Here is a 16001-nt window from a genome sequence, read left to right on the forward strand (position 1 = left end):
TAAAATCATTTTTGCTAGTTAACTTAAAAGACATACTAAAGTAGGTTGATATACATGATTGGTATATAAATATATTAAAGTAAATATACAGCAGTGAACCATAGTTTTAAAATCAGAAATGGATCCGCCGTGTATACCACAGAAGCAGTTTCATGGTAAGTATATAAATAGTAAATGTCTTATTTAATTGGTCCCTTACTAGTAATTTTACAAGTTTCGAGTCGTAACGAAATGAGTAATAATCTAATATTATATCACTGTTCACATAAGCACGTCAATAAATCCGTTACATAATTAATTAAAATATTCCATACACAAGAGATTGCTCTGATATATAATATGTACTAGGTACTTAATTCACAGATCCATCAAGAACGTCATTCAAATAGAAGTCTTACAATACAGGTACAATAGTTTCAATCTCAAACAATACAGCAATCTGAGATTAAAATAAACCTTACCATTCGCACTGCACTTGCCAAATGCAATCGAACGACATCGCTTCTCTGCGATTATTCACTGAAAATATAATTATTTACCTACCATTGTTAGAAGTTAGTGTAATATTTTTTCAAATTCAAAATAATGTCGATTACCAGTGTTAATCACATAAAATCGTGATAGTAAAAACTTTGAAAGCAGATTTCCCAGTGGTATTTACTACCAGTGACATATACAAACAATAACAAATTTAACAGTAAAATAAATAGCGCGTTCTTGATAGATTAAATTATCTACATAAAAGTTTTTTTTACTTACGAGCGCATTAAATTTTAAATCTGTCGTTTGAAGACAGTGAATATTTATCGGTGTTTTAATTTAAATAAAATCAATATTTTTTTTATTTTCTTGGACGGACCTACAACTACCAAAATTAAACAACTAAAGGGTAAGCATGCATTTTTCATTTGTTTAAATGTAAATTTGTACTTAACTGGTTACAATTACTCTTTAGTAAGTTAGGAAAGGCTGTGCCAGGATAAGCTAAGTGATTCTGGCCCCACCGAGTTTAGGCTTGTAATTTTTATGGGTGGTCGTAGGAGTAGGAGGCGTCGGCTGACTCACGAAACTCCTTGTAGAACATACGAGTATATGTAATTACAATATTTTATGTAAAGATAACTTCATGTTCCTCCATTTTTTGAAAAAAAAAATACATATTATAGCTCATCGGTGGGTGTATCACTGGTGAAAACACTTGAGCGGTCTCTAACATGAAAGTACAATATTTTTTTTGTAAAGTTTAGTTTTTTTTTCTAATACACAATGAAAATGTAATTTATGTCATATATCCATCTTTAGTACATGTACAATATATGTGACGCACGCTAAAAAAGGTTGGCTAGAAAAAACAATAAAAATTATATTTCATTTTTTCTTTCGCTAAAAACTAAAGTTTTGGGGGCTGAAATTTTCTATTTTTATTACTAATGTACACCACCCATAAAAAATACAAGCCCAAACTCGGTGGGGACATAATCACTAAGCCTATCCTGGCACGGCCTTTGGCAAAATCGTTATTTAGTTACACAATTCGCCTGTTTAACGTAAACATCGTGTGAAGGAACAATAGCGAATTATTGAATTTCATAGACAGGCAAATAACTAAAGGAAAAGGTTAAAACACAAAGTTGTATTGTATTGTATTGTATTGTAGTTCGGGCGATTTTCCGCAACTCCAAGACTGGCGCCTATTTTGCGTAAAAAACACACAGTTTTAATACGTGACACAAATTAGCCATCAAATTTGTTATTCGTATTTCATTACCGCTGTTACGTTACCTTTTAAGATTATCTATCCTAAGTTTTTCATAACAGAGAAAAACATCACACTAACATACCTACATCTATGGCGATATGTTACACAATAATTTAGGTTAGGTAGGTACGTACACAGTCGCCATCAGATATATCGGAGCGGCCAAGGTGCTCACAAATATCTGAACACGCCTCTATTGTCAAGGCGCTAGGTGCGTTTTCAGATATTTTGAACACAATAGTACATTTCTCAAACATACGTGGAAATAATCGTCAGTACGTTCGTAAGGTTGCTTTCCACTGCGGCGGAGATGAGAGAAGACATGCGGAAATAGCTGAGCATTGGTTGTACGACTACTGTAATCATAGATTTCTCGCGTCACCAAATGTACTAACGTATTTGACTACGCGTCAAAAGTATAACCATTCCTACCATTTTCTAATAGGTAGTTTAAAAAAAAGAGATAATGTTTCTATATGTAGAACAAGGAGGTAGTTGTTAGCTTACATGGTTACTATGTTCGTCTTTGTTCTGTGGAGGTTCCATGCAGTATCGATAAGTCTAACTAGTGTAGATATTGTTATAGGGCATTAACGACGCGACTCACTGATTTGAATAAATGGGTCAGTTTAGTTCTAATCCATCTAATCTAATAGTTAAAGTATGTTAGCACCCCGGAATCGGAAACATGATTACCTTCATGTATGAAATGATATAAAGGTTACATTCGGATTATGACTGCATCAACGTTACTGCTGTATGCAGCGTTGCTGGAGCAGCCATGCAGTAGCGGGGAAATGAGCGATGTCACTGTCAATTGATTTTTTAAATAACAATATTATAACAAACAATGAAGTTTGTCAAGATCAATGATCGAATAATGATACTCCGCGACACCGTCTAGCTCGCTCGCCGCAACTAAATTTAGATACACATGCAAATGCACTGTATATTTAGCCAACATTTTTATTTTTTGTGTTAAATTAGCATCGTGAAGACTGAGACTGCGATTGGGTACGTTATCATATTATATCGTAAATAGTGATTCTGCAGAGGGCTTTAGAAAAAACGTTCCTATGCTCTTTACTCAAAGTAAAGTAAAGTAAAGTAACATAACGTAAAGTCAGGAAATTAGAAGGGGACAAAAGCTATACACCGTGCGTAACTTGCAACGTGAAAGTTATCATCGCGCGGGTTTTTACTGCACGGTAGTGCGTAGTGCCCCCGCCAAATCGAGCGAAACAAAAAGGCCGTACCATCCTTTTCTCGAAGCCATCCGAAATTTCGTGCTGGATAATACTTCTGTTTAAAATTTGGCTGGTCATTGTCCCTATTCAGTTTGATATAAAGTTGCGTTTGATGAAGTGGGACAACTGGTATACTGGCATATTTTTTGTTAGGTTATTTTCATAAAAATGCATGCTAATTTTCCTAACTCTTCTCCTCTGGCTTTCATGCGTACTATGATATTTAACTTTCCTGGCATGAGATTATCAGACGTCGTCGTTGCATGGTACAGCAGAAATTTCAATCTCGTATACACCTACATATTTTCCTGTATTACGATGGATTCAGATGCAAAAGTAAACATCTGAACGTGAACTTTGGTCCGGTTAAGAGGGAAAGAATGCTTGCTACGCATAAGTTACTACGGGTAATAATATGAGTCTAAGATCTTTATTTTAGCATACACACTTTGAGCTACTGGACTACAATTTTAGAAGATTGGCAAAGTACCCAACATTATTTAATTGACGGTTAGGTTAGACACTTCTCGGGATGTATATAGCAACAAAAGTAGCGGATTAGACAACGCGTCAAAAGTATAAGTATTTACAATTCTCTAATGACTTCATACATTTTGATAAATAGAGATATATATGAAGAACAATTACAGGCCATTATATACTAACTAACGTTACATACTGACATTAGAATGATACTTGAATCATGTTGTTGAGAGACTGTTACAGACACTTTTGAACTCGAACCCTAGAGAGATATATATATTTAGATACGTAATAAATTTAGAAAAGTATTCCAGGGTGGCAGATACTTTTGGCGCATTATTTAATCCGCTACGATTGATACCGACTGTACATGTAAATGTGTCTGTAAAGGGGCCCACTGACTATCAGTCCGCCGGACGATATCGGCCTGCCACTGTCAGTTGTTCGGAACTGTCAAATTTTTGTTCTAACTGACAGGCTGATATCGGCCGGCGGACGCCAATAAATCGAAGCGGAATCATGCTGGAAATCGAAGACAAAGAAGATCATTGATTTCGTTAGCGATGTAGCTGCTCACAAAATACACCGATATTCCAAATTTCATTATACAGGGTGAAATTGTTATGTTTGACCATACGCTAAGGGGTGGATAGATAGGTCATACTGAACAACTTTTACTGTGGGGCCAACCCCGAAATGGCGAAAAAAAATCTGCTGGCTCATACGTTTCGGTGAATCACATGTAAATGTTTTCTATGGAACAGCAGATTATCTTTCGCCATTCCGGTGTTGGCCCCACAGTAAAAGTTGTTCATTATGACCTATATATCGACCCCTCAGCGTATGGTCAAACATAACAATTTCACCCTGTAATACACCTTACAGTTTTTCAGAAAAATGGCTGTGACATATGAACAGACAAAAAGACGGACGGACGGGCGAACAGACGGACATGACAAATCTATAAGGGTTCCGTTATTGCCATTTTGAACACGGAACCTGTAAAATGTCACAATATAAATGCTGATTTCACGTTTTTGAATTAATTTGGTGTTGTTGTTCAGAAACGTGTTGGATGAATAAACATAATATTTTACTTGTACCTAGGTACTGTATTTATAAATATTCATAATATATAGTAGACATGCGTTCCATTTTTAACGTTCCGTACCCAAAGGGTAAAAACCGGACCCTATTACTAAGGCTCCGCTGTCCGTCTGTCTGTCCGTCTGTTGACACCAGGCTGTATCTCATGAACTACTATTATGTATAGCTAGGCAGTTGAAATTTAATGTATATTTATGTTGCCGCTATAACAACAAATAGTAAAAACAGACTAATATAAATATTTAAGTGGGGCTCCCTTACAACAAGTGGTTTTTTTTGCCGTTTTTTGCGTAATGGTACGGAACCCTTCGTGCGCGAGTCCGACTCGCATTTGGCCGGTTTTTAAATCCCTCTCCAGTGCAGCTACGCACACATCTACATCTACACAAGGGCCGGTACAGACGGACTGCAACCCGACCGCAACTTGTATGGAAACTGCACGCCGAAGTTACAGTTGGCGTGCAGGCGGCGTGCAGTTCCCATACAAATTGCCGTCGGGTTGCGTTGCAGTCCGTCCGTATCGGCCCTAATCCGGCAAAGCCACTTTTGTTTTCCTATATTATTATTTACGAACATTGTTTACAAACTTGACACACATTTTATCGACTAAACTAATGCGCATGTGCAAACCAATTTCTCTATTTTAGCTTAGTTTTACGTAATGTACATCAATGTATACTTACATAAGTAAGTATAGTTCTTAACGTAAAACATAATGCCCACAATTTAATAATCTATTTATAGATATTTAATACAACTAAGTTAACCGTTAGTAATCGATGTCTGCGCGCGCAGTTTATATGGCTTCCTTATCTAAAAGTCGACAACCGTAGATCGTTCTGTTTCACATACATTGCCGAGTTTTAACATCTATTGTTATGATTTATTGAAAGGAAGACCGCAATAGATATCATATTATTTTATTTCCACTCCAATCAAAGGAAGTAGGAAGTATCAATGTAGCAAGTGATCTAACCGCTTCAGCACATATCGAGTTCAGTCATCCGAAGTGCAGTGTAGGGATGACATTGCAGTTAAAATTAAGAAATAGAAAATTTATTAAAGAACCCTTTAATGGAATCGATCAGATATAACAAAAAAGGAACAGTTTCATTCATAAAAACTAATTCTAACACGTGACGAACATGCCAAGTGTATAGTAAAAACGTGCATAAACATAAAACCTTTGTGACCGGTGCACTTCAGTCAGAACTCAAAAAAATAGGTTATTAGGAAAGTGGGCGTGGGAACGAAACCAGATCTTTAGATCTGGGTTGTAGGGTCTTATTTTGCCTGTGATGGAGAAAGGTGAACGGTTTTCAGAGTATCTGTTCGCGAAGATGGGGCCAGGGGACCGAGGGCCGAAGACCACAGAGGACCGGGCGGCGCCGGTCGACCCCACCGGTGTCAGGGAGTGGTTTATGGACAATACCATGCTGGTCGTCACTTTAATTGGCGTGCTTACTGGCATCGCTATCGGTAAGTAAATTAATAATTTGATGACTTTCAAAATATTACGATTTCAAAATACTTATTGTATTCAACTAGAAAGTTTTAGCCACACGGTTTTTAACACACATAATGACTACAATCATATATTCGTTAAATAGATGACAAAAGTGAAATACAGACATAGTTTTGTTTACATTTAATAAAAGTGCCTTATGTAATTTATTTAAGACCTAAGCCTTCCGGACTTAAAGTAGAAATCGCGTGACTGACCTTGACTTTCCGGAAAACAAGCGGCTGGCACACGCTGACTCGGCCAAATTGATTCGAGCTATTATTAGGGTGGACATAAGGACAATATCGACTCATTTATTTTCCAGGTTTCGGCTTGCGTCCATACAATCTCGGTCCCGATGCTTTAATGATCATTTCGTACCCCGGCGAGCTCTTCATGAGGCTATTGAAGTTGATGATCCTTCCTTTGATCATAGCGAGCCTGATCGCTGGATCTGCAAGCCTGAACGCTAAGATGAGCGGGAAGATTGCAGTCCGGACTCTACTCTATTTTATACTTACGTCCATGTTTAACGCTTTTCTGGGGATACTACTTGCAATGATGATACACCCTGGGCAACCGGAACTACGAGAGGACTTTGTCGTGGCCGTTGAAAACAAAAGAGATCACAGTATTCTTGACAGTCTTCTGGATATTGGTCGGTGAGTTCATTTGCAAATCATGGACTAAATACAAGGTAAAGAGTTTTTAGAATTGATAAGATTTGCCAGATTTTTTCATAAGTACAATATAAATGATATTTATCAACCCCTTGTAGTGGGAACTACGAAATATCTGATTGTCAGAACAGCTGAGTCGGTGACGAGTAAGCGCATGTGATTGGTAGTCGCAATGATAATTCAAATTTCAAAACTAAATGATGGAAACAAAAAAATCTCCCACTCTTATTCATAAATTTTTGCCTTTTGGTCTTCATTATGTTGCTAATTTGTATTTTAGTTACTCCCTTATTAGTTATCATTTGTATACGCTGTGTTCACATGATGTGGCTGCGATAGTGCGCAACCTTAGTATAGTACCTATTAGTTTAGTATCATGTCACTACCTGTGAGTTCCTATAATTGACTTCTTGTAATTACTATAAGTTTTATGTTAATGTCTCAGTTGTTGGATTTCCAAATAAATAAAATAAAATGCGAACTTTTATTATAGTCACCTAGTTTTCACCAGATCATGTTATAGCTATTCCTAATTTTTGGTTACAGAAACATTTTCCCGGACAACATCGTGCAGGCCGCGTTCCAGCAGGCGCATACCGTATACGCGGAGCAGCCGTCGCTGTTTGCCAGGAACCTCACGGATAACGACACGGCGCCGGCTCTAGTGCGTGTCGTATCCTACAGGTAAGAATCTCACCCAGTGACTTGCTAAGGAATATTGGAAGAACCATAAAATAATAAAGAATAGAAGGTATCCCCCCGCAGCCCCCGCTACAGTAGTGAAGCCATGTAACCTGCACTGCACCCACACGGTATCTATACATTGTAGTATGCTTCACTTACTAACAGGTTTTATGAACTAGGTTACTAGGCTTTATTATTCTAACTGAACAACATCGTGAACCTATCAGTTTTAGCAAGCGTACACCTTACTCGTATACCCCGACCGCCGTGGCATTCAGCGAGCGACCTGACGGCTGACGGATTTCGTTACGTTGCCCGCCCTTATCCATGTTGTCTCGTACAATGTGTGTCCGGAATTGATCAATTAAATGGGAATGCAGGCACGCGTAATTTAGCCACATCACATTTCATTAGGATAAAGTGAAAGTGCTTAAGCGTTAACGGATGCGTGATAATAATAGTTTCAACAAATATATATTTTCAGTTGGTCAGGGACGTTTAAATTTAGTTTCATGTGTCAATGATTATGGAGTTTATGCGTTATGATATCGCCAACGTCAACCCCTTTCAACGATGTTGTTTGAATAGTATACTCCCAATTAAATAATCCGAATATGTGCCTATATCGATATTAATTATTTATTTACATGCAGCATGTTTTTGTTTTAGATCAGGCACCAACACACTCGGCCTCGTCTTCTTCTGTCTCGTGTTCGGGAGTTTGCTCGGTACTCTCGGCCCCAAGGGCCAGGTCGTCATCGACTTCTTTCAGGCCATCTTCGAAGTCATCATGAAGATGGTTACGGGCGTCATGTGGTTCACCCCTGTGGGAGTCAGTAGCGTCATCGCTGGGAAGATTCTTGATGTTAGCAATGTTGGTAAGTGTTATATTGTGATATAATGCTGTATAAAGTTGACTCCGGGACATGTTAGGATCCAACCGAATCAGGTAAACACTAATATACACCCATTCTGAAGACCCTTGTTCTAAACCCTTACCATTAATACATTTTTTTTTTTTTTTGCTTCAACAAAGTCACTGCTATCAGTGCTGCTCTACCGTCTATATCAATTTATATCTGTCATCAATCAATCAATTTAGTTCTCGATTTTTACATATTGATGTAAGTATAATAGTTTAAATACTGAAACTTTTCTAATTATTGGCAACCTAGGGCCCGTTTATCAAAAACTTGTAGCTTGTAATACAAGTGGAAGTCCCTTTCTAACAAAATCTGTCAAAAAGGGACTTCCACTTGTATTTCAAGCTACAAGCTTTTGATAAACGGGCCCCAAATCATTAAAATGTAATCTATTGATAGAAAGACCATTGCTTTTAGTATATAAATAGAAAGCATTTAAGCGTTTTTTCTGTTTGAATTTCTTATCATATCATATAAGATATTAAATTTTACTTTTATAAAATTAAATAATAGTAGTCTAGTTATTTCATAGATTATTTATGACATAACAGAGTAATAAAAAACCGGCCAAGTGCGAGTCGGACTCGCGCACGAAGGGTTCCGTACCATTACGAAAAAAACGGCAAAAAAAATTACGTAAAATAAAAAATAAAAAATATTTATTTTATTCTGTTTTTAGTATTTGTTGTTATAGTGGCTACAGAAATACATCAGCTGTGAAAACTTCAACTGTCTAGCTATCACGGTTCATGAAATACAGACGGACAGCGGAGTCGGAGTCTTAGTAATAGGGTCCTGTTTTTACCCTTTGGGTACGGAACCCTAAAAAGGCGTATGGTCGGGCCTATTCTCTGACAGTCGTATAAATAGCCACTAGTTGTGTTCCTGGTCGTAACGAACGTACATTTAGCACACGAAAATCTTCAGCAAAAAGGCGTAACGGACATAAAAATAGTACAGATTTAATGGAATTTCTGATGCATAAGGGCGTATCGTACACGAAGTTGGGAGTTAAGCCCAAATGTCTCACAATAGTTTTCACAGTACATATGGTGCTACTTTCTCGCACTAGTGCGTGAAGTGCATTTTTTGTGCATATGTCGAAAGTTTAAAGGGCCATATGTACTGTAAAACGTTGTACGATACACGTGCGAATAGGTAATTCGCAACTCGTGTCGATTTAAAACACTCCCTGCGGTCGTGTTTTAATTTATCGCCACTGGTTTCGGATTTCCTCTTTTCCGCACTTGTATCGTAAATAACTATTTTAAATTGGTGGATACAGCAAAATGCGTTGGAAAAATGTGTTGAAGCATGAAAAAACTATTTTTTTCATGGGGCTTAACGGACAACTTTTTCAAGCTATCGCGACGTAGATGACACGTAGGTGCATTTATCTCATTTTTGCCATTTTGTCCCTCAAGCCCTTTGAGTCGATTATGTATTTATTGTTTTGCATTGTGATTCTTCGGGTAACGTTATTAACCTCACCAGTCCCCTTTCATATTGATCGTCAGATTAAATTTCTCTCGCGTTAAGTTCATGCTGCACATGTAGAGTCAGACCAAGCTAACTCAGCAGCGATTTTGATAGCACAGACTGTGCAAGTGATATTTTGAACATCAAACTTATATGAAATTATGACGTTTAAAATAACTCTTTCACAGTCTATGCTATCACAATCGCTCCCGAATTAGCTTGGTCTGACTTTATGTAGGTATGTGTTAAATGTGCCTGTCACTCGACGCATGCGTTGCGTTTGAAAAAAAAACAGTTAAATATAAAGCAAACTGGTGTGAACAATCCTAAACTCCATTGTTCCAGCTCAAGTGATGTCCCAGCTGGCCTGGTTCATCGCTACGGTGGCGGTGGGTGTGTTCCTGTATCAGCTGATGGTGATGCAGTTCATTTATTTCGTGTTCCTACGGAAGAACCCCTACAAGTTCTATTGGGGACTGTCTCACGCAATGTTGACTGCTGCCGCTACTGCTTCCACGTAAGTATTTATACTTAGGTTCATGAAACACCTATCATTTAATAAAGCCTACCTGCTTGTTGCATGAAATTATCAGCAAAATCTTTTTTGACCATTTTCTACTTCGAGCAACACCGGCTTCCGACACGTCAGAAGAGAGGAGCCGTAGCCATGTCTTATCGTGTAAATCATTCTGCCATTTTTTGCGGGGGGAAACGTGCGACGCAGGCGCACTCTTCACTCACTGCATACAAAATCCAATCTGTAATGACGACATCGACACCAATATATAGAAAACGGCACACGTCAAAGAAAAATCTTGCACACCTCGATCTCTTTTTGTGTAGGTACGGACGAGTCACAACACTCACCGCCATAGGCATAGCAGTTGTGCCTATGCTTCGACAGAGGGGAAATAGTACGAATGCCGTCTCCCTTCCGTGTTTCTCGAAGATTTTCTATGATTTGTATGACTTGTATGAGTACCTACAGTACGTAACGCGGTTCAGCTCTCATAAACTACTTAGTTAAATTCTCATAACTACGTATATCAAAGCAGGCCAGTGTTTGACAAATCACTGAAACATATGGTAGGTACAGAATTGTGATGATGTTTGTTTCATTGGTCAGCAAGTTTAGCGTTTTCTCGCACACGATAACAACTATCAGCTCCATTTCAAGCATCACGTTTTGCTATTTACAGTGCTGCAGCCCTCCCAGTTACGTTTCGCGCTATGGAAGGCCCGCTCCGCATTGACCCTCGCATCACACGCTTCGTGCTGCCGATCGGCTGCAACATTAACATGGACGGCACGGCCCTGTTCCTGGCTGCGGCCAGCGTGTTCGTCTGCCAGATGAACAACTTGCATCTAGGGTTCGCGCAGCTCGCTACCATATTGTAAGTATTTGTTGATTGACAAAACAACGGTAGCGTTTAACAGAAGCGGTTGGTAGGATGTTATTATCGTCAGCTGGAGCATTCCATTTAGTTATTTATCTGTTGTGTTGTGTTTGTATTTGTTGTATTTGTATTTGTATCGTTGTCCCGAACAAACGCGAATTTTCTGAAGATTTGTAGGATTTTCTGTTTTTCTGACAAATGTTCAGAAATGCACATAAAAATAACCGTCGGCTTTGAACGCCAATTAAAAAGTTGTAATACATGAAATAAAAAACGCGTTTATACGGGACAGCCAGTGGAATGCTCCAGCTACGTAGAGTACGAAGTGCTTGAAGGCTTGCTTGCATGAACATGATTTGTATTATATGTAAGTACATATGTCTTATATAAACTAGTACCGTAACTCAGCTGCGTTTTACTAGAAAATCACTGAGCAACTGCTTAACCAACCGCCTGAGATAACTAGATAATAAGGATTTTTGCAATCGTTACAAGAAAAATACTTATGTTCGAATGGGTACCAAACGAACGAGAATTTGTAATTGCAGTTTAATTAAAAATATGATTTCTGTCAGAACTATTATACAAGAGAAGTGGAAGGCATTTTTTGGGAAGGCATTTGGTATTATTGTTTTTATGTGACCTTATAAATCACAAGCTTATTCAGCCATTGCAAGCATTCAAGCTACGTTTGGCCACAGGTTTCCTAATGTTACAATGTTGTCATTTCAGCTTGACTTCGACAGCAGCGTCGGTGTCGTCTGCGTCAGTGCCGTCGGCTGCCATGGTGCTGCTGCTCGTGGTGCTGGCGGCGGTGGACGCGCCCGCGCACGACGTGTCGCTGCTGTTCGCCGTGGATTGGCTCGTGTGAGTATCGTGTGCGGTGGGGTGCCGCCACCTACAACACTACACTTACCGCCAAAAATACTTGTTAACTATTTTGTGGCTAGCCGTGGAATTGCAAGAAACTAATCAAAGTGATCGGTGGTCGATTCGCCTCGTTGCAAGCCAGAGTTGCAAGTCGTGGTGTGGCCGCCAAATGCTCACATTTCTCATTGCACAAAAGTAGATATAAAATTGATTACCATGGACTTTAATATACCAGAATCTTGACTTTTGATAACTAACCTTGACAATTCGCTGACTGTAAATTATCTATCGTTACACGATAGTTTCTAAATAGCAACGATCTCTACTTATCGATTTAGACATACACGGTGGAATGTCATTTTGAGGTGATATTAATTGTCATGTTACTAAAAATGGGTCTGGGGCATTTTACTTACGTTTCGGAGCGTAGATAAAATAAATGGCGTATAGTTATATAACGGCCTATAATTTGCCTACCGTTAGTAGGTATGGGGAAGTGGGTATATTGGGGCACTTAGGACATGGAACACTGGGTATAGTGGGTATATTCAATAAAATAAAAGGTTGTATAACACGTTTCAGTGACCGGATACGCACCACAAACAACATGCTGGGAGACTGCTACGCGGCCGCGGTGGTGGAGCACCTGTCCAAGAAGGAGCTGATGGCTTGCGATGCCGTGACCATGGTACGTACCATGGTATACTCGATAATACGAAAAGACGTTCGTTATGCCGAATAGCGATACCAGACCTACACACTAATACTGACACTTAAGTCCCCGGCAAGCTCGGTTCTCCATACAAACGTAGTTACGCTCTCATTTTAAAACGACTAGCTAGATTCCTTTGAAACTTTGTACTTACAATAGGATAATTATGTAGCTTCAGATACCATAGTTATAAAAATACAGCGAATTTATTTTTTTATACAAAACTTGTTTTTGCTCTATTTCGTTTGTTTTATATACTAGAGCTATATAAACTACTTACAGAACTAGATATACCTAATGTCATTGTACTCATTGTATTCATTGTTGTCATTGTAAATTTAACTGAATGTAACATTTAAGTGATAAAAATGTGGTTTGTACTCATTGTATGTGCAAAGTTTCATTACAATCAAACACGTAGTTTTAAAATGAGAACGACACTCCGTTTGTATGGGAAGGTGAAATCCGGCCGAACTTGTCGGGGACTCTTAACACTTAAGTGTTAGTGTGTAAGGTTTAAAAGTTTTATCATAACCCCTCCCCGTAGTCGAATAGTTCAGTCAAGGAATTTAATTCCCTACCCATTTCGTTGAAATATTGTTAGACAGCAGTGCGTTAAGGTCCAAAATTATATTTCAGTAATAGCATTGACCGGGACCGGGACAAGTGGCGTACTGGAAGAGAGGCCTATGCTCAGCAGTGGGCGATAAAGGGCTGATATGATGATGATGAATAGCATTGAAATGTCAATACGTATTATTTGTCACTTCAAATTACAGATAACCTCTTTGCGAAAAGTTATCATTTGCTTTTCTAGAGTTAGACCAAAATAAGTCTGCAACGATTTTGATAGCACACGCAGTGTTATTTAAACGTCACAATTTCATAGAGGTTTGATATTTAAATTAACACATACACTGCGTGTGCTATCAATATCGTTGCAGACTTATCTTGGTCCAAAGAATATAATACTCACTAGGAGAAGAACGATAACTCCATACAAAAAAATGACCCTTTCAAAAGTTCGTTTATACTCACGTTTATACTAGTGGCGCTCTGGTTGTACAGCATAAACTAAAATTGACAACCCGTTTAGCCTAGCGGGCATGGAGACTATATAAAGGAGCCAGATCTCTATGTATGAAAAGTGACCATCAAAAAACAGTAATTAGGCGGCGCCACCATACACCGAAATACTACCAAATACAACCTACGTAATTTGGTCGGGTTATTTGTTGCCTTTTATGTCTTATGTCCCAGAGCCTAACTAGCGCCACTGGAGAGATTAGGAACTATTATTTAAAGCTGAAAGCGGTCACTTTTGCAACAATTCTGCCATAAGAGATGTGCATCCTTTCTATACCATCCATACTAGCGGGTATTAGCAGTAATCAAATTCAGGTAGCTAATGGTCCTGGGTTCAATCCCAGCGAGGGAATTTCTTTTTGTATTTTTTCTTTTTTGTTTTTTGTTGGGGTTAATTTATTTCTCAAATAAATAAATAAATATGTCAAGAGATAATGATTTTTATTATATTTAGAAATTCTTACAATACAAAAAGACAAACAGTAATTAATTATGATATAAATAAATATTTTCATTCCTATTACGTAGGATCACAAAAGCTTAATTCGAAAAAAATACAATAGGCAGAAAAAAAGTAGTATTATATACAAAATTATGCATCGGAAGGAGCTTGTTGAACTAACTGTGGAACTTGTTTATAATATTTATTTAAAAACTTATTGACACTGAAATGGTGAGTTTGTCAAGTACAATAATGCTTTTAATATGGCTTTTTATATATTTACCTAAAAAATATTATTATTTGGTACCTACATTGCCATTTAATGTCCGAATAAAAGTATTGAGTATATTTGGAACATATGATCACACACCACAATTGCAATTCATGCAAATTGTGATCATATCACATCTATCAGTCCAAAACAAAATAAATACATTGATTCTGCAAATGGCAACTAAAGTTGTTATTACATCTATCCGGTTATGGGACATGTTCTACTCCACAGCTCAGCGCAGCGGTCTTGGTCACCGGGAAACTAGTCTGGATATGCGGCAGATCCCTTACCCTTTGAGCTTTTTCAAAGATATTATATAAGACGGTCCAGGGTTATACTATCATCTCACGCTCAAGCCATCTGATTGATTTACTCTCTAAACCAAAACAGTCGCAAATTAATCAATATTACCTAACTTCCCTATAACTAACCTCGCTTTAAATTGCTACCAGGGGTCTAAATTTGCTAGCTTTGAGCTTAAACAATATGAGGTTTTGCATCTATCATCTATGATGAACTATGATTGTAATTTCGGACGCAATATATAGGTAGCGTCCGCGTGACTTAGTGATTTTAAATTATTATATTAGAATTTGGCAATAAGTAGTACGCTTATTTTTTTTAAAGATTTATATATTTCTTACCTTGAAATAATCATTGTTTCTGGTTTATTACTAATTACTACAACGGTTTAAATTTAACCGAGTCTGTGCGAGGACGCATGTAGCATACGTTGCTCGCGCATATGATGTTTTAATTTTTAAAACGACTAAATAAAAATATTTTAAGCAAATAAATCGTTAGTTAGACGTTTTATATGAAAACTTTGATTTTTTTGCGTTCAATGACTTTAAAGATTTCGTCTATGTTCTTAGTTCTTACCAGCCAGACCCAAGTGCAAGAGGCACCTCAACCCTCTGCAGATTTTATAAACATAGACAAATACAAACTGAAATAGATACTACTTTTTCTGAACTGTTTGAGAACGGACAACACATAGAAGCTTTTGGCGGGTCATATATTTCTAAGGAAGTCAATAGGCCTTGTCTTGGTCTAACTAATTACGGACATGTTGTCAGTCCTGTGTAAAGTCAGATGGTCTTATGGAACTTTCAGTAGGAGTAGCAGAAAAAGCGATATTATTTTTCGTCCTTGTCATAGTCTTACTAAAGTCCTAACTAAGGGCCACGTCAAAACGGTAGATATAATATGAGATTGTTGTTTCCACCGGATCCTGATGGGTCACAATGAACCCGATCAAATTACGTAGGTTGTTTTTGGTATGTTGTCAGGAATATTAGTGGGTTTTTAATTTCGTCGCATTGCGTATGTTCTGTCCCTGACGGGCTCACGT

The 16001-nt window shown here is 37.9% G+C and overlaps 1 protein-coding gene across 2 annotated transcripts in view; it reads left to right on the top strand.

Annotated features, from left to right (window-relative positions):
- LOC134746050 (excitatory amino acid transporter) overlaps positions 1–16001 on the top strand; it is a 27906-nt gene continuing 11905 nt past the window's right edge. For both annotated transcript variants that reach the window (XM_063680279.1, XM_063680273.1), the window contains exons 1-9: positions 1–155; positions 5920–6075; positions 6426–6762; positions 7327–7464; positions 8134–8342; positions 10212–10383; positions 11066–11260; positions 11996–12130; positions 12716–12821. In XM_063680279.1, coding sequence (XP_063536349.1) covers positions 119–155; positions 5920–6075; positions 6426–6762; positions 7327–7464; positions 8134–8342; positions 10212–10383; positions 11066–11260; positions 11996–12130; positions 12716–12821 — 1485 coding nt within the window. In that variant the 5' untranslated portion in view covers positions 1–118. The remainder of the gene's footprint in view (positions 156–5919; positions 6076–6425; positions 6763–7326; positions 7465–8133; positions 8343–10211; positions 10384–11065; positions 11261–11995; positions 12131–12715; positions 12822–16001) is intronic.

Source organism: Cydia strobilella, chromosome 1 (genome assembly GCF_947568885.1).
Source record: "Cydia strobilella chromosome 1, ilCydStro3.1, whole genome shotgun sequence".
Taxonomy (NCBI): Eukaryota; Metazoa; Arthropoda; class Insecta; order Lepidoptera; family Tortricidae; genus Cydia; species Cydia strobilella.